At 35.2% G+C, this 20796-nt stretch overlaps 1 protein-coding gene and 1 non-coding gene across 2 annotated transcripts; one reads left to right on the forward strand and one right to left on the reverse strand.

Moving 5' to 3' along the window:
• Positions 1-9470: 9470 nt before the first annotated feature.
• On the reverse strand, positions 9471-9543 carry TRNAE-CUC (transfer RNA glutamic acid (anticodon CUC)). The gene has a single exon. It is a non-coding gene; the product is annotated as a tRNA-Glu (tRNA).
• A 4631-nt stretch (positions 9544-14174) lies between these two features.
• LOC107276466 (serine/threonine-protein kinase BLUS1) lies at positions 14175-19827 on the forward strand. The gene is made up of 16 exons (XM_026023488.2): positions 14175-14604; positions 15748-16002; positions 16109-16236; positions 16333-16374; positions 16470-16551; positions 16630-16698; positions 16775-16945; positions 17025-17090; positions 17372-17440; positions 17523-17651; positions 17736-17794; positions 18186-18286; positions 18501-18592; positions 19136-19197; positions 19311-19354; positions 19450-19827. Exons 1-16 carry the CDS (start codon positions 14380-14382, stop codon positions 19485-19487), a joined length of 1632 nt encoding a protein of 543 aa, XP_025879273.1. The 5' UTR covers positions 14175-14379; the 3' UTR covers positions 19488-19827.
• The last annotated feature ends 969 nt before the right edge of the window (positions 19828-20796 follow it).

A 20796-nucleotide genomic window follows, 5' to 3' on the forward strand; every position in this document is an offset into this window, starting at 1 on the left:
ACGACGCGCGTGTAGGAGACGACGACGAAACTTACATGCGCCATATTAGGTTGGCCCCCACCTAGGTACAGTAATTAGGGTATTTGTTCCGGAGACGGCTAATTAACTAGATTATTAATTAAAACAATATGATGATAAAATATGTACTATATATATATGGACTAATTAATTAATGACTATATCCTCCGGAAAATACGACCAGATATATACTCCTATTGCGTAATAGACCGAACGGTTGTACAAGAAACTGATTTGGTGCATCTATTGATCTACCGCGCCGTGGTCTTAATTTCCAGCTTATTCATCGGGTTTTTTTAATGAATCATTTGTTTTACGCTTAGAAAATTACGTCCCTTTTTTTTAAAAAAAATATTCTATCGTACTCCTATTGCTTTAGACCAGTCATTTTTAACTATTTGCCTAGTTTACTTTTTTCTTAAAATATTTAGTTTATCTCTGTAATCAAGTGAATAATCTGGATCAATAATTCACTTAATAATCTAAACCAAAGAGGTATTTATATTTTGACTGTGTATAATTATTATCCACTATCTTTAAAAAAGGATTGAATACATGATTCATGATGAATGTTAGTATATCTTCTACTATACTAGTCGGAGCAAGTAGGTAATGGCAGATGCAAATGGTATACCGGTCCAGCTAGAAATATTACTGTGCTATAATTGACCATGTCCATTGCGTTAAATTCTTACAATATGGAAACATGCAAATTAAAACGCGTGTTTGCATATCAGGTAGACGATAGATAGGAGTACATGTGTTACTCCCATTAATATCATTTTTCCTCTTTTTGAGGACCAACTCTGAGAACGGTATGTGCCATTTTGCAACTGCAAACTAACTGTCCATAAACACAAACATTAACTAGTAAGTGCATGCCAAACCGATGCACACACACCACCAGCTAGGGGAGATTTTGACACCTGCGCCGCGCCGGCCAGACAATGCTACTAAATGCAGATGGAGTATACTTCTCTCCTCCTGTTCTTGACAACATAATACTAGTAGTACCAGTACACAGATCAAGAGTAACTTCGATGGTATAGATAACTGATAGCTATAACTAACATTTGTCACGTTATTTATAACCAATTTAATATATAGTACACCCAAAGTGTCCCAAAGTCCCAAAATGAATAATATAGCTATAGCAAATGTGTTTTGTGGATGATATATAATTCCTGGCGTTTGAACATTTCTGAGAAGGTTTTATGTCGAATTTGCCCCTGTGTAGTTAATTACTCTCTCCTTCCCTGTGGAGCAATTTGTTAGTAGTTTAAAAATGAACTAATGAATGTCAAATAAATAAAACCACAGGGAGTAGTACTATCTTAATGGTATTGTTGTTTTCAATATCAATGCTTTGAGTACTGTAGTGCATGACTATTCAACTTCATTAATGGTCCGTATGGTATGATATTTTGGTTGATTTAATACGGGTAAAATAGAAATAGTTACCTCAATTAATCATGTATTGGCATGTAAGATTATATTAAAACGTAAATAATTATGAAACTAAAATAATAGCCATATACATATGGACACTATTAATGCATAGCCATGTTATTTTTCTCATAAAGCTTATTGTTGAAGTATTGGAGGAAAAAGTAAAAAGACATATTTGCAAATGAAAAATAATTTATGAATAAAACTTTTATATACAATGTTCTTAACGATCTGAAAGCAAAGGCTAAAAATAAGGATAAAAATTTCAAAATTAACTTCAGATTTAAGCTTAAAAATTTAAATTTTGATCAATAATAAGTATAAATATAGGTGAAAAAATGAGGATACTATGGGCCTGTTTGGGGGAGCTTAAGATTTTAAGAAGCAACTGGTTGGTAGTCAGCTTCTTAGAATCTGGAAAAGCCGGGTTTCCCAGTTTCTGGCTTCTAGTTCATTTTCTAAATTCTACAACTACAGCTTCTCAGAATCTGGACTAAAAGCTAGACTGTTTGTGGGAGCTTCTGATTATAGGAGAAACTGCAACAGCTAGAAACTCCTCCAAACAGACCATATAGTTGGCTAGAGATGTTGTAGCCTTTCTCTCATATAAAACTCTTGACACGAATTTGATATAGTAACAATTTATCCCCTCACACCACCATACCACCTTGAACACATGCACACCATAACCAGCCTGAATTGCCATTAATTTTGATAATTTGACTCTTTGCAAAAACTAATTTTACAAATAAACCGCCGCCAAAACTTATTTCAAAAATGACCCTTTTGTTCAGCGCCAAATAGCGTGGCACTGAATTTAGATACCTCAGCGCTAAATAGCGTGGCGCTGAATGTACGTTGGCACGTTGACTCAGCCTTCCATCCACGATGGCACGACATTCAGCACTAGATGATGTGGCACTGAAGTGTGTAAGTTCAGCGTCACACGATTTGGCGCTAAAAAAAAGGGTCACTTTTGAAATAAGTTTTGACGGCGGTTTATTTGTAAAATTAGTTTTTTAAAAAGGTCAAATTGTCAAAATTAATACCGGAATTGCCATATGGACCTATCCAATCATGCAACCATGATCGATCAATCAATCCAATCCAATCCAATCCAATCCAATGCATGCATGCGGCGTCATGACTCGTGCCAGATTTTTTTCAGGGCTCAGAACAGATTTCAGGATTCAGGCAGGCAGCAGTAGTGTGCTGGCCTGTTGCATTCGTGCATGTTGCAGCAACAGCCACGCGTCAGCCTTAATTAAATGCCGCCGTTGACGAGCTGTACGGCATACTAGTAGCACGTCGAATGGACGGCCCCGATCTGTGTCTGCTTCTTTTTGGACGGATATGATGATGTGATATGCATGCGTGGTACACTGTTTATTTTCTGCCTATCATATAGGGTGCGTTTAGGCACTGTTTAGTAATACCAAAACTTATCTGAACTTCTAACTTTCCATCATATCACATCACATCTAAAACTTTTCTATTCACATAAACTTCTAACTTTTTTTTCCAAACTATCAACTTTCCCCAAACTTCTCTTCAATTTCATGAACTAAATACAGCCTTAGTTAACGTTAAAATTGGAAGTTTGGTTGAAATTGAAACGATGTGACAAAAAAGTTGGAAGTTTGTGTGTAGGAAAGTTTTGATGTGATGAAAAAGTTAGAAGTTTGAAAATAAAATTTGGAACTAAACTTGGCCATAGTAGTAATTTTTATCATGATTTTTGTACCACGTTTTTTAAACAACTAAGTGTATTCTGTGCGAAAACTTTATATAAAAAATATTTTAAATTATTCTAAATTTATAATAATTAAAACTTAATTAATTATACGTTAATAATTTCATTGTTTTTCGTGTCCTAATTTCATCTTCAATAGAAATAACAGCCACCTTAGCTAAATGTTGGAGGATATGGTCAACTTATGGCAGTTGCTCTCAAATCATTCTCCCTATGTAGTTTATGTTATTGAAAAATTCTAAGAATTAATATAGTATAGAATATAAAAATGAACTAACTTAGAGATTGAAAATCCTAGCTTTTTTTATTTTTATTGGTCGGCTAATCTATTATATTATTAAAGGAATAGAAAAAGGAGCCTCCACGTTCACTCTTATGGCCTAGAAATTCCCACATTAATCGGAGAAAAAGAAAAAACAGAGTCCATATAGGAATACAATTTAAAAATAGGTGAAATTCGGAATTAGAAAATAAGGAATATTAGAAGAGGAGACTAGAGTCCATATAGAAATACAATTAGGAAATAACTGAAATTCGGAATTAAATATAAGGAATATTAGAAGTAGAGTATAGAGTCCATATAGAAATACAATTAAGAAAAAAAAAGAAAGTCGGAATTAAAAACAATGAATATTAGAAGTAAAGTATAGAGTACATATCAAAATACAATTAAGAAAAAAATAGAAATTCGGAATTAAAAAGTAAGGAATATTAGAAGTAGAGAATAGAGTCCATATAGAAATACAATTTACAGAAAATTCGGAATTAAAATAAATAAATATTAAAAGACGAGTCTAGATTCCATATAGGAATATATATAATTTACAAATAACTAAAATTTGATATTAAAAATAATTAATAACTAACACGTATATAAAATACAATATGAATATGACACATTAGTAGTTTTGTAAAGTTATTGTAAAATTTAAAATTATGTTTAAATATAAAATTTTAATATATTTGAATAATATAATGAGAAAACATATATGCTATTATATGAGAGAAAATATAATAATACTAGTCGCGTAATCTGTACGGGCCATCATGCTAGATAATACTAAATTGTAAGCGGCTTATCAGAATCTGCAGCTCCCGAAACAGCGGCTGTAGCAACTTAGCTTTCGTTTGGTTGGTGCCTGTTTGGGCGCCGGTGGGTCGAGAATTGATTGCAAAGTTAGGAGTCGTAGCACTAGCAATCAATTAATAAACGGCACGACGGCGAGGACGACGGAGAGAAGTAGTGTAGTCCTAGTGCTGCCATTGTTGCAGGAGTACACAGGTTGCAAGTACAGGCCGGCAATGAATGAAGTGATAGATAGGTGTTGTGCATTTGTGCATGAGAGCAGTTGGCTCTTCGCTGGCCCCCTGAGTCTGCCTCTGCCTCCCTGCCTGCCGCCGGATCATTCACGGAGCTCTTTCCATGTGCCGTTTGTTATACTGCTACTAAAAGAGTAATTCTACGGTGCTCTTTATTGGTAGACTAGTAAAATTAATCTGAACCCTCTAGGACTATGTTCGGTTGCACTTATTTCAATTGTAGTGTAGCCAATTCGAACAGTCCTATGTGTTTGTTGCTGCAGCAATAAGGGGTACATTGTGGTGTAGCCGAACAGAGCACTTTCATACTACTACTTTATCTTCTCGTTTTCCCATGTCGTTTAAAAATTCATTAAAAAGTCTAGAAAACTTTAATAAGGCATGTCGATATATGATATGTCACTCAACAAACGATTCAAATTCAATTTGGAGAGTAGAAACGCCAAAAAGAGTAAATTAACTGCATATTGGATTAGTTTTCTTAATTTGCCAAAGGTTTCGCCTTGAACTCTCTTGCACATTTTTTTCACTTTTGACCAGCCTTGTTTACTCATTTTTTTGGGTTTGGTTTGGACCAATGGCCCAGCTGTCAGATCGTCTATATATGAGAACAAAAAACGGCTTCCAAGGAAAGCCCTGGTTGTGGAGACTGGCGAGCTCCCTGACGAAATCCTCCAACGCCATCTACTTGGTGCAAGTTCGTCGGCAACGAGATAACCCAAAGTGAAAGTGTATATTCGGTGTAAAAGTGAAAAAATGGTTCAAGATGCAACTGTGGTAATTACTAGTTCGTCGTGCAAATTCAAACAAAAATAAATAAATTTTACTGCAAATCGTTATTCGCGGTCAAATTTGTTGTTTTGTGTTTCTAGTTTAACTTACATATTTATCTGTTTTGTTAAGAGAAATTAATTTTCGTGATAGCTATTTAGACGTACGACATGTATAAAACGGCGGGAAAAAAATCCACAGGCCGGGCAGAAGCACATCATTGTCAAAGCACTATAAACAGTATAGTGGAGTACTAACTAATATAGGCTGTGTTTAGTTCACACTAAAATTAAAAGTTTGGTTGAAATTGGAATGATGTGACGGAAAAGTTGAAAGTTTGTGTGTAGGAAAGTTTTGATGTGATGGAAAAGTTAGAAGTTTGAAGAATTATTTTGAAACTAAACACAGCGATAGTAAGTGATGTATAAATATTGAGTTACCTCATAATCAACGAAAAATAATAGCTGTCGATGTATAATATCTATTGGATGATTGCGAGACGACGCATGCAAATGATTCAATGGTTCTTGTTTTGCGAACGATGTGGCACAATACATGTTTAGTTTTCTTTTGTCTTAATTAGCACAACATAGTATAGTAGATAAATGAGGAGAATATCTATTTGCCACTAGTATACGTTTTAGGGCATGTTTAGATCCATTTGAAATGTTAAATGGCAAATGGCAAAAGTTTTGGTGGCAAAAGTTTTGGTATTGTAAAAGTACTAGTTGGTGTTTAGATGCATGTTAAAGTTTTGCCATTTTAGCACTAAAGTGAGAGAGAGAGAAAGAAAGAGGGAGTGGTCCCGAAACACTTTTTGGCACAATTTGCTACTATGGATTAGCAAATGTCAAATGCCAAATTACCAACTTTTGCTACTAGTGTTTAGATCCAAAATAGCAAAAGGTGCTATAAAATAATAAAACTTTTGTTATTTTAGAGGATCTAAACAGTGCTTCAGTGGTTGGGAAGCATAATAAGCTGCAGGAGGGACGTGGGTAGAGAGAGTAATTAACGTGTCGATGTTGGTCGTCTCAACTGTCAACCCCATGTACCCATGCATATATGCGCGTACGTCAAGCCGTCAACAAAGTAGGATTCAACATGCATGCTAGCTAGTCAAAACGTGTGTGGGTGAGCACCGGGGCGTTGCGTACCGCTGTCTCGCCATGAATGATCTACCGAGTACCCATGCATACGATGTCGGCGAGCTAAGCTAGCTAGCTTGCTCACCAACGGTATATCGTCGACCAGCTCGCCGGCTGCCTGAGCCATCTGACATTGTAGTCATATTTAGTGAGATTTTGATAGCTATAGCTTTTTTTAAGCTTTCCTAAACTGTTTAACTTTTTATTTAGATGCTAAAAAGTTGTGGTTATATATTCTACAGAATAAAGTGCAAGGTAGAAGTAAGATGCTGTGTTTAATTGTTAGCTCCTTGAGATTCTCATAAACTGTTACTCAAAATATTAAACACAAATAAACATATATATTTTTTTGGAACTATATTACACTATATAGTGACTATGGGCTTATTCACTTCGTTACAAAATCCAATCCTTTTAAATTTCCGACCTTGATCAAATGCGCTAGCTACTGCGCTGCGATAACGAAAACTTAGAGCAAGTTTAATAGTATAGTCAACTACTAGCTCCAAATCATCTATAGCCAATGTAATAGCCAATTCATACAATAGAGACTTACTACACTATTAATATATGGTCCCACCCATCATATTCACATTACGTCTTGAAGTCCGTGATGCAGCTGGCTATAAATCTGTAGCCCGCTGCTCTTCTCTCTCTTCTTTTATCTCTTTAAAATATGTTTATAGCTGACTTATAGTCTGCTATTGTACCTGCTCTTATAAACCAACAAACTAAACATGCATGCATATATAACATTATATTACCAACAAATACTAATTAAATTTTGGTAATTCCGAAACTAGCTTCCTACTCTCAAAATTTCTATCAAATTTTGATAAGATATCAAACCAAATACTACTCAACCATACTTTAATTATCTTATTAAAATTTGATAACACTAAAATATTTTTTTTCTATTTGGTTACACTATTATTTATGGGTGCGTCGCATGCTTATATCCAATACAACTGAACACAATCCTTTTTATAATGATTTAAATAAGGCAACAAGGACATAACTACACCGATAATATTAGCTGGATAGTATTAAAGAGAGATACCCTTAACGGGTAGGTACACTAGCATTGATCGAGGATGAGATGGTGAACAGCTAGATTTAGCTAGAGAGATCTATCGATTCTCATGAAAGGGGACGAATAATGCTGCCCAGCTGACTCGCTGACCGTCCAGTAATGGATTTGGCTGCGCGCATGTACTGTAATTTCTGTGATTCTTCACAGGTTCAGTAACAACATTACACGATGGATGGATTTGTTTTGATCTGTCCGTTTTCATATGCATGGTGTTTGCTCGCTGACAGGCTAGCTAGCTTAGCTTTGCTCTGCCAGATCGATGCATATCCACGAGGCCTTGTCGCCAAAAAAAACAACATGGACCAGACGTACACGTGTCCTTTTGATCTGCGCGCAATATATGCTGAGAAGCAGCGGATAAAATTTTGAAAAACAGAGGGTTTGTTCACTTTGCTATTATTTTCAACATTACTAAGTTTTGGTATTATCAAATTTTGATAAGCTTGTCAAAATTTTGATAAGGTTACCAAATTTTGACAAGATTTTATATGTATTTGACAATAAACTAAATGTAAACACTTTTTTTAAACTTTACTAAAACTTGGTAAAGTTGAAAATGGTAATAAAGTGAACAAGTCCTGAGTTTTTATCAGGTTCTTGCTACTAATTTATTTTCTAAAATTATCTGAACTGTTTTAGAAAACTTCTGAATACATTACTATGGAAGATGTTACAGCCACCGAAACATCCTCAAACAGGGCCTACATGATGCCCGAACAAGACGAACATTAATTTACATATACAAGTGTAGTTACCTATAACGCAAGGTTTAATTTGATCCACGAGACCATGATTTCAACTTTACCAGTTTGAAAAAAAAAACTATTATTAATCCGCGTATCACAGTTGGATGTCGCTGAAACTTTTACAAAATTAAAACCGTGCCATTGAGAAGAAAATAAGAGAATGAAGAAAATATAAAATGTGACAATGATAACACGATTCTAGTTTTGTAAAATTTTAATAATATTTTGCTGATATCGTGAACAGTAATATCATCGACAAATTAAAACGGCATGGATCAAAAACTAACCCATATCGCAATGGTAGTTCGTTCCTCTAGCTCCGTGTGGTGCCTTTGTGTGCATATACGCGCCCAATTAGAGCAGGTACAATAGCAGGCTATAAGCCAGCTGTAAACATATTTTAAGAAGATAAATAATTAGAAGGGCAGCGGGCTACAGATTTGTAACCAGTTGTAGCACGGACTCCAAGATGCAGTGTGTGTATGATAGGTGGGACTACGTATTAATAGCGTGATATATAACTATTGTATGAATGAGCTATTATATTGACTATAGATAAATTGGAGCTAGTAGTTGACTATACTATTAAACTTGCTCTTATGGACGTGCTTACAGCCGTACAGATGGAGTAATTAATTAAGGTACCCACGGAGGAGAACACTCACGGGAGATCGAACAGTGATCGCAAGCACGTACGGCGTAGTACTTGCTAGCAGCTTGTGGCTACGGCAATTTTAACCATTTAATCACTGCAAAAAGGCGTACTTTGCTAGGGCAATTAATCACTTAATCACTGGAAAAAAAGCAAAGCTACAGTAATTGTTGGTTGCGATGATTTGCAGTGGAGTTAATTATTGGTTGCGATTGCGATGATTTGCAGTGCTGGTTTGCGTGAGGACATGCAGATGCAGAGGGATTTTGCCTCTCCGGCCTGTTGTTTGGTGGGCCCGGCCTGTGTTGGAGGTAGTGGCGTGTCTTCTTGCATTGTGAGCCCAATTTGGTGGTTGGATCACTCCCATTCCCAGGCCCGTCCTGTAGAATATTCTAGAACAAGGCCGTGACAGCCAATACAAAAAAATTGAAAAAGTATACTAGCTTATTCTAGCCCAAAGGCCGTGAGAGCCAATGGAAAAAACTAAAAAAAAAAAGTGAGACAATGGGGAGAAAAAAAATTCCGTTGCCGGGACTCGAACCCGGGTCTCTCGGGTGAGAGCCGAGTATCCTAACCAGCTAGACTACAACGGATTACAAGCTGATGCTGTACAATTATCCATTTTGATGTTTGTAAAGAATCACATTAACTATCCAATGTATCCTAACCAGCTAGACTACAACCGATTACATGTTAATGGAGTACAACTATCCAGTGTCAATGTTTCTTTTTTTTCCATGTCACGGATTATATGTTTTACAATTGTATTGTTTAGAATCGTATCCTACATAGGCCAAAGATTTTGAAGGGAATGAAACACACACATGGAAAGGAAATATACGCCGTGAAATGCCATATATTTTAAAATTGTGTATGGTTTACAATCGTATACAGATGCATGCATACAAAATTCATCAAGCCGATGTGATTGGGTGAAGATCATAACACGGATGGCACGCGCCCAGTAGAGCTCAGCAGTACAGTCACGGAGAGTATATAAGTGGCGATCTTTTTTTCCAAGTTTGCCCGTGAATAACCCCTTTTCCTTCGCCATTGGAAAGCTGGAAAAGCGTACGTCTCCTTTCCGTTGACAGCTCGAGCTCATTCATGCCATCCATCCACCGTCCACGCACTTTTCCGCACAGTGCAGCCGCAGGTACATCTTCTTTTAAATGGAGTATTTCGTTTTCATGCAAACATTTGCTGATTTCTTACCCTCCATCTGATAGATCGGCCTTCCATCATGCCATTGTGACCGTCCGATCAGAAATCAACGGTCATGATTGGTTCGACGGTGCGGGAAAGCACCAACAATGTAGTGATGGAGTTGTTAATGCATGACCTCATCCATCAGAATTCAAATTATGGATTTATTACGTAAATGCAAGTGAAAGCTTTCAATGCGACTTTAGCAAAATCACAGATGTGCTGGATTTCTATCTCTTTGAGCCAGTGATAAAGACAGATGTACAAACTTGAAGGGAAACATCAACATATGAAAAAGCTTAATTAAAGCTTTTCTACCAAAGAGGAGAAACTAGGTAAAAGTTATAAAATAATAAGGAAATACTTATAATAAAATATAGTTGTTTGGTTTGGTTACATTTTAGAATCAACTATAGTTATTATAACTCGACAAATTAAATCATATACACACATAATATCTAACAAATCCAAATGTGTTTAAGAAATTTTTGAGAGTACAAGGTGTATCCGGCCTATGCTTTGAGCGCGTCTTAGGGAATGCAAATCAAGGATGTATGAGTGTGGTGTGTTGCGTGTGCGTAGTGATCATGTGTCATATAATAAAATGGTTCAATCGTCTGACAAGGCAGGGTGCGATTCTTTTAAAATTCTATGTAACTAAAAGTTGAATTAGATTTTTTTAATCACTATATACTAGTCGTAATATTAGCTATTATGCGGTTAAGTTACCGTTACCAGAGCACAACGTAACGTGGCTATGCATTGCACGCTAGGGTTCAAGTGACAGATCGGTTATATAAACTGCTAAATGGACCGCTCCATTTTCCGTGCGCACTGTTCGTGTTGAAAAGTACTACCTCCGTTTTTTAATAGATGACGCCGTTGACTTTTTATCACACATTTGACCATTCGTCTTATTAAAAAAAATTGCGTAATTATAATTTATTTTGTTATGAGTTGTTTTATCACTCAAAGTACTTGAAGCATGATATATATCTATACATTTACATAAATATTTTTGAATAGGATGAATGGTCAAACATATGTTCAAAAGTCAACGGCGCTATCTATTAAAAAACGGAGGGAGTAGCAGGAACAAACGCGGAAATGCTTCCTATCAGACGTCTGACGCTACAAACAAAAATTGGACAGGCAAACTACTACTTCCCTATCCACTCCACACATCCATACATGTTATAATGATATTTAAAATAATTTTACTTCTGATCTACTTATCTAATATATGATATGATCATACCATTATATTTATTATAATTAAATCTTTATAACAAGATATCACATCATTATATTCCGATGAAAGAAAAACTTATGTTTCAATCCGTTAAGTTTAATGTTTCAGACACGGTAGCAATATGTTTCATTGTGAGTTTTCATTATGTTTCATAGAAAAGTTAAATATTTCAGTAACTTATTTTTTTTGTTTCACCACGTACAATGCTTCACGCTGAAAAAGTATGAGACGCATATGCCTCACACACACACACTCTCTCTCATACATTTTATTGTCTTTCTCCCCACACCATGCATGCATGCAACTATTTAGTGATTTTAAAAAATCTTTTTTCTTCCAAACTACTTAACCTATGAGCGATTCGATCACACCGTTGAATTCGCTATAATTAAATCTTTACAACAAGATATCACATATGATTATATTCTGATGAAAGAAAAACATATGTTTCAAACCATAAAAACTTAATGTTTCATACATGATATAAATATGTTCCACCATGTGTTTTTATTGTGTTTCACAAAATTTTTATATATTTCAGAGGCTGATTTTTCCATTTCACCATGTATAACTTAATGTTGCACTAACGCTCAACTGAAACATTTGTCCGTCCGATTTTTTTTACAACATCGGACGATTTGGATGTCCGATTTGTAGCTCTCTCCGAACAAACGCAGCCTTAATCCCGTGCACCAGCGCGCGCGGATCTCACCGTCTCCGATCCGATATAAATATCTCTCGCACTTGACGCGCGCGGGCGTCGGCGACGCCTCGTCTCGTTCTCCTCCTCCTTCCTTCCTTTTCCCGACCATCTATCCTCCCCTTCCTTTCCCGATCGCCCGCGCGCGCCCACGAGAAAGATTGAGAAAGGAATCCATGCGAGCACCGAGCCATGCGAAAAGGAAAATCCGGAGAGTGCTACGGCTCGAACGTCCGGCATCACACCAAAAATCGGACGTCTAAACGAGCGCATGTGAGAACGAACCATGTCACTGTAACGTATGTGCATAGAAGATGTTTCTTTTCATTCTTTCCTCCTCTCTTTAAATATTTTTTTCTCCTAAATTACTTATCCGATCTACGATCCGATCACACCGTTGTATTCATTGTAATTAAATCTTTACAATAAGATATCACATGATTATATTATGTCAAAAGAAAAACATGTGTTTCAAACCGTTAGAACAAAATGTTTCATACGTGATAGTGATATGTTTCAATATGTGTCTTCGGTGTGTTTCACAAAATTCCTGAATCTACCTGCTACTACTCTCTCTCCACCTCATGCATGCATACATGCATGTATTTTAGCAAGCTTCAAAATGATTTTTCTTTTAAATTACTTATTCAATCTATGATCCGATCACACCGTTGTATTCGTTGTAATTAAATCTTTACAACAAAATATCGCATGATTATATTTTGATGCAGAGTAATCCAAACCAGAGTAATCCAAGAGGTCGAATGTACTGATGCAGCCTTGAACGACGCCGACGTAGACGATACAATTGCCTGGACTGGTGGAACATTGGACTTATCCCTTCGCCGGAGATCGAAGACGATGCAGCCCCACGTCGGGTGCCAAGTTCCGTCGGAACGTAAAAACAAAAGTAGAAGTAAAAAGGGTGGCGATGCGCCGAATTGTATTGATCGTGAAGATAGATTACATAGACTCCGGGTGTACATATTTATACCCATGGGTTGATACAAGTCCTTGTCGGACAAGAAAGAAACTAACCTAAAGATAAAAGGAAAACATAAAGTCTTTATCGGACACTAAACACACTTTCCTAAAGATAAAAGGAAACTAACAAACTATTCCTAATTAATAGATAAATTGCCATACCACATCCTCTTTAAACTCGGTCACTTATTGATAAGCTTCCTTTAGTAGATTGATTTCCTTAACCGAATATAGCAGGAATCCGACTATTGGCGACTTGATAACTCCCATCGGCTGATTCCGAGATGCTGCAGCCGATAATGATTCTAAACCGATGACGTCTTTGCCGATTACCAAATTTCACTGTTAACAGTTGCCAAGGTGGCATGAGGCGCCATTACTTTCTCTCTCTTAATCAAACTTTAAACAAAATTTTATTCTAAAATATATATCCAATCTATAATTTATAACAAGATCTCACATGAATATATTTTGATAAAAATATATATGCGTTCTAGAAGAAAACAAACTTATGTTGAACTATTTAAAAATAATTCTTTCATCACTTGTGGAGATGTTTCAACCCACTTCACAAATTGTTCCAAAGAGGTACAACATATAAAAAGTATTGACGGCAACAATAATCATTATTACATGAAACATTAAGTCCCGACTAGTGAAACATTTTTTATATTTAGATTGAAACATCGTATTATAATTAATGTTTAAACATAATAAATGTATTTGCTGAAACATATAAAAAGGGATAGCATGAAACATTGCTAATGAATTAGTGAAACATCAACAATGCTTGTTGGAACATTTCAGTAACAATGTGTGCAACATTTGAAAAGTAAATTTAAAAGTCGTCGGAATATAGTCATGTGATATCTTGTTATAAAGATTTAATTGTAACGAATCCAATGATATAATTAGTTTGAAATTCGGATAAATAGTTTAAGAGAAAAAATCATTTAAATTTTAAAACATGTTTGAATGCATGCTCCGTTGGTTTGTCGTACACCTAACCAACCGTTTCACCATGCACCTACACTGTTGTTATTTTAGATTGAGACGTCCAATTTTTTATTTCTGGCCGGACGGCCGATGGTAAGCATTTTCGGGAAAATCCCCCTTCTTGCGATCGATCCATCCATCGATTTAAATCGATCTCCGCAGCTTGGCCTCTCGAGAGAGAGATCGGGATCGAGAGACTACGAGGTCTATCGTCCATGGCCGATCGAGACACATAGCTAGGGTAATTTGTTGTGTGTCGTGGTGGGGGGCTCGATCGATCGATCGATCTCCATGGAGAAGGGGAAGAGGCGGGGAGGGTCGTCGTCGTCGTCGGGGCCACAGGCAGTGGCGAGGAAGAGGGACCAGTTCCCCAGCCGGGCCAAGGACTACGAGCTGCTCGAGCCGGTCGGGGATGGCGCCACCGCCGTCGTTCGCCGGGCCCGGTGCCTCCCCCTCGGCGGCGAGGTCGTCGCCGTCAAGATTATGAACATGTCGCAGCGCTCTGAAGACGATGTGGTACGTACGTATGTCCATTTCTTCTTCTTCGTCGTCTCTGGATCATGCATACTTGCTTATGCGAGTCGACTGTGTCGTGTCATTGGTGCATGCAGCATCCAAACTCATGCAAACTTAAGTTCATCAGTAATTTCTAGTAATCTAGTTGCATGATGATTTCATAAATTTTAGTGGATTATAATTTTTTTCGTAGGAATTATCACGGCCCTGAAGGTTCTAAGTTTATGCATGTTTTCCAAAATGATCAGTTAAGTCTTTAGGTCAAAAACGTAATTAGTATTTCCAAAGGTAGAATAGAAGACATATAAAACAAAATTGTATACTATATGCATACTATAAGCATTACTGAATATCAAATGAACTTGATACACAAATTAGACAATGAATCTGAAGGTAGGCTTAAGTATAAGTTTATTTACTTAACTAATACTTAAGTCTTCGAGTCGAAAAGAATAACTATTTCTAACAATGGAATATAATATCTACGTAACAAAATTGTGTATATCATGCATACTGCGTGCATTACTGAATATCAAATAAACTTGGTACATAAACAACTAAGAAGACTTAAGTATAAGTTTTACTTATTAAGAGGTCTTGAAGTCTTCGGGTTAAAAAGAGCAACTATTTCGAAAAGTGGACTAGAACCTATACATACATAACAAAATTGCGTACGACATGCATACTGTGAGCATTAGCCCCTCTCTCCCTCTGTCCCTGGAAAAGCGATGGTGCTAGCATTCATGATAGCAAGCTAAGCAATGCACATGAGGCATTTTCCCAACACAAATATCTCTACATTGTATCTAAATAAGCAACGTAATCAACTCTTTGTTTCGCATAATGAATTTAATATATGTCTTTGGGTGACCGTCACCCTGGCCTTAACTTACTTCTTCTTACTAAGTTAAATCTGCTATGTGTTTGGGATTTAGACATAATAACTAATTAAATTTATAGTATTGCATTGGAGATGACTTCACAACGAAACAGTAGATGCGAGTGTTGATTTGTAGATAATTGTAGTCTTATTAATAACATGGTTGTGCATACCTCTAGATGCATAGTGTGCAAGAATGAAATTATGAACATATTACTCGTCAGTTGTATTGAGAGACACCTATATTTCTTTACTTTCTGCAGAATCATGCCTCTGAGGAAGTTAAAATGATGAGTACTATTGACCATGACAATCTCCTTGGTGCATATTGTTCATTTACAGAAGGTGAAACTTTATGGATTATTATGCCCTATATGGCTGGTGGGTCATGCTTTCACTTGATGAAATCTTCATATCCAAAAGGGTTTGACGAAAAATTTATAGCATTTGTCCTACGCGAAACATTAGAAGGCTTAGCTTACCTTCATCGCTATGCACTTGTACATCGGGATGTGAAGGTATGAATCTTTCTCATGCAGAGTTTAATAAATATGAATTAATTCATAATTTATATGGCTAACATGTATTACGGTAACACACCATATACTTCATACGTGATCTTAGGCTGGCAACATACTCCTTGATCAACACAAAGGAGTGAAACTTGCTGATTTTGGGGCCTCGGCTAGTCTTTATGACCCAATGATTAATAGACATGGTAAAAGAAAGACTCTTGTGGGGACTCCTTGCTGGTAATTTCTAAAGAACAGAAAAGAACTATTTGTGAATTTTAAACTACCCAAGTCAATTTAATGCTAATATACTATTTATTTTGTTTTTCCCTTTAGGATGGCACCTGAAGTCATGGAGCAAAAGGAATATGATGCCAAGTACTTATCAATTTTGATTATTGGCTTATCATCTTTCAGTTAAGAATGAGTGTTTTTATTTTTATATTTTTCAATAAAACAAAAGTCAACTGTAGGGCAGACATATGGTCTTTTGGGATAACCGCACTTGAATTGGCTCATGGTCATGCACCTTTTTCTACTCAACCTCCAGCGAAGGTATTTGTTTAGTCTAAATTTTTTATTTTTTTTCATAGCATCATGATAACTTAATACCTTTTATCAAATATTGTATAGGTCTTTCTCTTGACATTACAACATGCTCCTCCATCACTTCACAATACAAAGGATAAGAAGTTTTCAAAGGTTCATAAATATTTATATGGTGGCTCAATATGTGTATTTTTAACTATACTACCTTAATTGTACATTTGTTTTGCAGTCCTTTAAGCAAATGATTGCCACTTGTCTAATGAAAGATCCATCAAAAAGGCCAACCGCACAACATTTATTGGAACTCCCATTTTTCAAAAAGGTAAAGTTTGAAGACAATGTTTTGAAATCCGTGCTAAATAAGTTGCCATCGTTGGGTGATCGGATGCAAAGTATACAGGTATGATCCCTACATCGTCCTATCATAGTCAAATATTCATCCCTTCATAATATTAAATTCTATAAGTTATTTTCTGTAGGAGAATGAAGCAAAGCTGCAAGCTGAGAAAAAACCTCTTGATAAATGCAAAGAGAAGGCATCACAGGTTTATAGTACTAAAAATATACTTTGCAATTTTTGTTACACTAACAACATTGTTATGACAAATGCATTTTCTCTAATTTTCATTTGCTAGTGCAATTATTACTTGTTCACACCTATAAATTGTATTATTGCTATTAGAACTAATGAATGCATCTAAATTGGTGCTAACATTAACTAAGATTATGTGAGATCAGGTTGTTATATAATTTTAATTTATGGTAACCGTCATTATCTAGAAATCGATACTATTGTAACAATCTTTGAACATTTTTTTACGTACAGGATGAGTATATGAGAGGAGTTAGTGAGTGGAACTTTGATATAGAAGAACTAAAGGCACAAGCTGCACTGGTACGAGTATACTTTTTTTTGCAAAGGTTGTAACAACCTTTTAACTATTAACTATATAAAGTTTTTTTTGAACAATGTTTAGTACCCAGATGAGAATGATGGCGGCGAAGATGAGTATTTGCGTTTTCTTTTTGAACTTGATACTATTTGTGAAAGTGCTCCCATACATGACGTTCAATCACGAGATTACTCTAAAAATGAAAATGAGAAGGTAATTTTATTTTTGAGATTTTTTATTTTTATTTTAGTGACTATGTTAATATATACATATATCTAATAAAAGTCACATTTTCAGAAGGAAAGCAATGAAATCACAAGAAATGAGAAAATAGATACGACGCCCATACTTCAAAGGTTCATCATCGACTTCATTCCTTTCACAATGTTTCATTTTTTTAATACAATAATAATTTTCATTAAAATAATTATGCAAATCATTTCACAATAATAGGTGTTCCAAATATGTATTCTTTAACAATAAATGCTCAATGTTAATGCCACAATCTTTTTTTTGAGCCAAGTATGTTATTGATGTAACAACTCTCATAAGATGTTTACAATGCATTGTGTGGTTATTTGACCATTATTGTGTTTTATTATATCATTGCCCTCTACTTATATTACATACAAGCTCTATCATTTTGGTTGGACATGATTTATTTAGGAATGATTCCATGAGATTCTGATGTAATCGCAAGCATAAAAAAGTTTAATACATCATATCTAACTTAGTTGTTTATGTCAGTGTGAAACAACTTGAGAATAAAGGAAGCCCTAATGGCCTCGTGCGCCACGAGTCATTTCAACATCGACCCAAATCACCTACTAAGCAAATCACAAGAGCAGGCATGTTTGTACATTTCCTTATCCCAACTAAAAAAGTGGCGGTTAAATGCATTATAATAGTTTTAAATTAAGTATTGGGTAATTAGTATTGTTCATATTTTCTTATGCTTATTATTGTTTCACACATTTTAAAACTTTGCATTTTGAATATAGTATAAATTTTGGAGTGGTTTACACACATTAGAGCAAGGTAAGAATGATTTGTTTTTTGCAGTATCAAATTGCAAGGACTTTGATGAATATCTTAAATCGGCCATTCAGAAAGGCCGTTTTAAAGTGACGGTAGAAGGTGCTGAGGTTGAGAAGGTAAGTCTTTTATTATACGAAAATTTTCTATATGTGATCAAGTTTTTAAAGCATTACTTTTGACTTGTTTATTGCATGATATTTTCTCTAACTATAAGTAGGGGTAAAACAAGTTATATGTGACATGGTACTCATTTTGAATTAGTTTATATCATAATTACTAGTTTATGTGCTTATTTTTGTTCAATTCATTTGTCCTTCTCTTGCAATTTACATGTTTTGGTAGAGTATATTCGCCGAGTAAAAAAAAAGAACTATCAGACGAACATCATATTTGATATATATCATTTCATATATAGGGTATAAAGTCATTTTGCATGCACCCTAAGTTATGTAATGCCATAATCTTCAATTTAGTTTATCTTGGTCATATGATTATCTATATTATGTATGTTTCTTAATTTGTAGCTTCAACATATCTAGTTTTAGTTGTTAACAAATTGCAATCCAATAGGCTTATGAACTAGTTAACGTATAAATGCTATTGTTAAACATTGATAGGAACATTTTTAAAGTAACCATTTGAAATCTTCTTTGTGGCAGTTGGAAGTGGCTACACCACGAGAAAAGGAATTATTAGAACGGATTGCTAGTTTGGAGCGAATGTACGCCTCTATTTGAAACAACTTTCACTATCTTAACATATAATTCTCTAGTTTAAAGTGAAAGTAATTTATTTGTTTATAACATCATATTTTGTAACCATATATCTTTGTAGGCTCCATGATAGCCAAGAGGAGGTTCAGAGGCTTAGAGAAAAGGGTAATTGTAATTTTGTCCTAAAATTATACTTCCCAGAGATTAAGAGGTTTACTTTAGATTCACAGTTTATATTTTGTTCCACATGCTCTTTGCAGAGATAAAAGGAGCAATGTCATGCCCACAGCTACAGTAGCAAAGTCCAAGTACAACCCAAGTTAGTCTGGAAAAAGTACAAGACAATTTCTATCTTATTAGGTGGTTCTTGGCATAACATTGAGCAATGTCAAATGCTCTAGCTGTCATAAGAGAGTGTATAGTTTTAGAAAACATTATGACATTATGTCTTAGTTATAATCTTAGCTCACCTTCTATTTTATTGTGTCTAAATTAGACATATTATTATCTAGAAGAAAAGGATCTAGGAGTGCAAATTTGATGTTTATGATCATTGGTCAAGCACATGGCTAAAATAGAGCACATGTTGACGTGGAAGGCTAACTTATTTGCTTGTTATTTATGTGCATGTTTCCCTACGATATGTCACCGAAGACACATGCATCTTACTTGTGGATAGGGTTTGAATTTTCTTGAACAACATCTCATAAGCTTGTTCCATCTTGAATATAGTTCAATTATCAAAAAATATTTGTTTTTTTAAAAAAATCTCGCTCAGTATTTTCCACGGCAATATCTTTTTTCCCTAAATATACTCCTTGTTCTCCCACCTAGTTCCTTACAAGCTAGCACTAGACAATGCATGCAATGCAAGTTGCAACATATTCCCTTCGTTCTAAAATAGACCAACTTCTAGTGTTTGAATTTTGTCGCAAAATAAACCAAGGCCTATCTTCTTATCTACCATCGATCCATAAATTGAGATATTTTATTTCTTCAATACCCCTTACCCACCCTACAACCAATACAACTTTCTTATTATAGGAATTTTATAGTCATTGAGAAAATACCTTAAGGTACCTAAATTTTACACTAAAATTTTTTGGTACCTTGAGATACTTAGTACCTAGAGGTACCAAATTTTTACATTATAAAATATGGTACCTCTAGGTACTTTATAAAGGATGGTAAAATTACCCTTCTTATTAATCAAGGATATTTTGGTCTTTTATCTCTCCTTTAATTTTTCTTGATGCTTAGGGTTTGGGTTTTATTGGGGCGCAATTCATTACAATTTAATACTACGTCCATCCCAAAATGTACGATGTTGGTTAGTTCATTTTTAACTAATCAATATCATAGGGAGTAATATAATACTTATATTTTGAATTCTAATGTTCTTTTCTTCTATGAAGTTGAAGTTAGCGTATACAAAATGGGAAAACCATTAGTGTATGTTAAATTAAGTTTTAATTACTAAAGACTGGAAGAATAATTTTATTTGATATTTTAAAGCAACTTATATAAAGAAAGGCTTTTAAAAAAGTACTGTTTGTAGTTGGAAAAACGTGCTAACGAAAATCGAGGTAAAATCTACATCTTAATAT

Source organism: Oryza sativa, chromosome 2, assembly GCF_034140825.1.
Source record: "Oryza sativa Japonica Group chromosome 2, ASM3414082v1".
Lineage (NCBI taxonomy): Eukaryota > Viridiplantae > Streptophyta > Magnoliopsida > Poales > Poaceae > Oryza > Oryza sativa.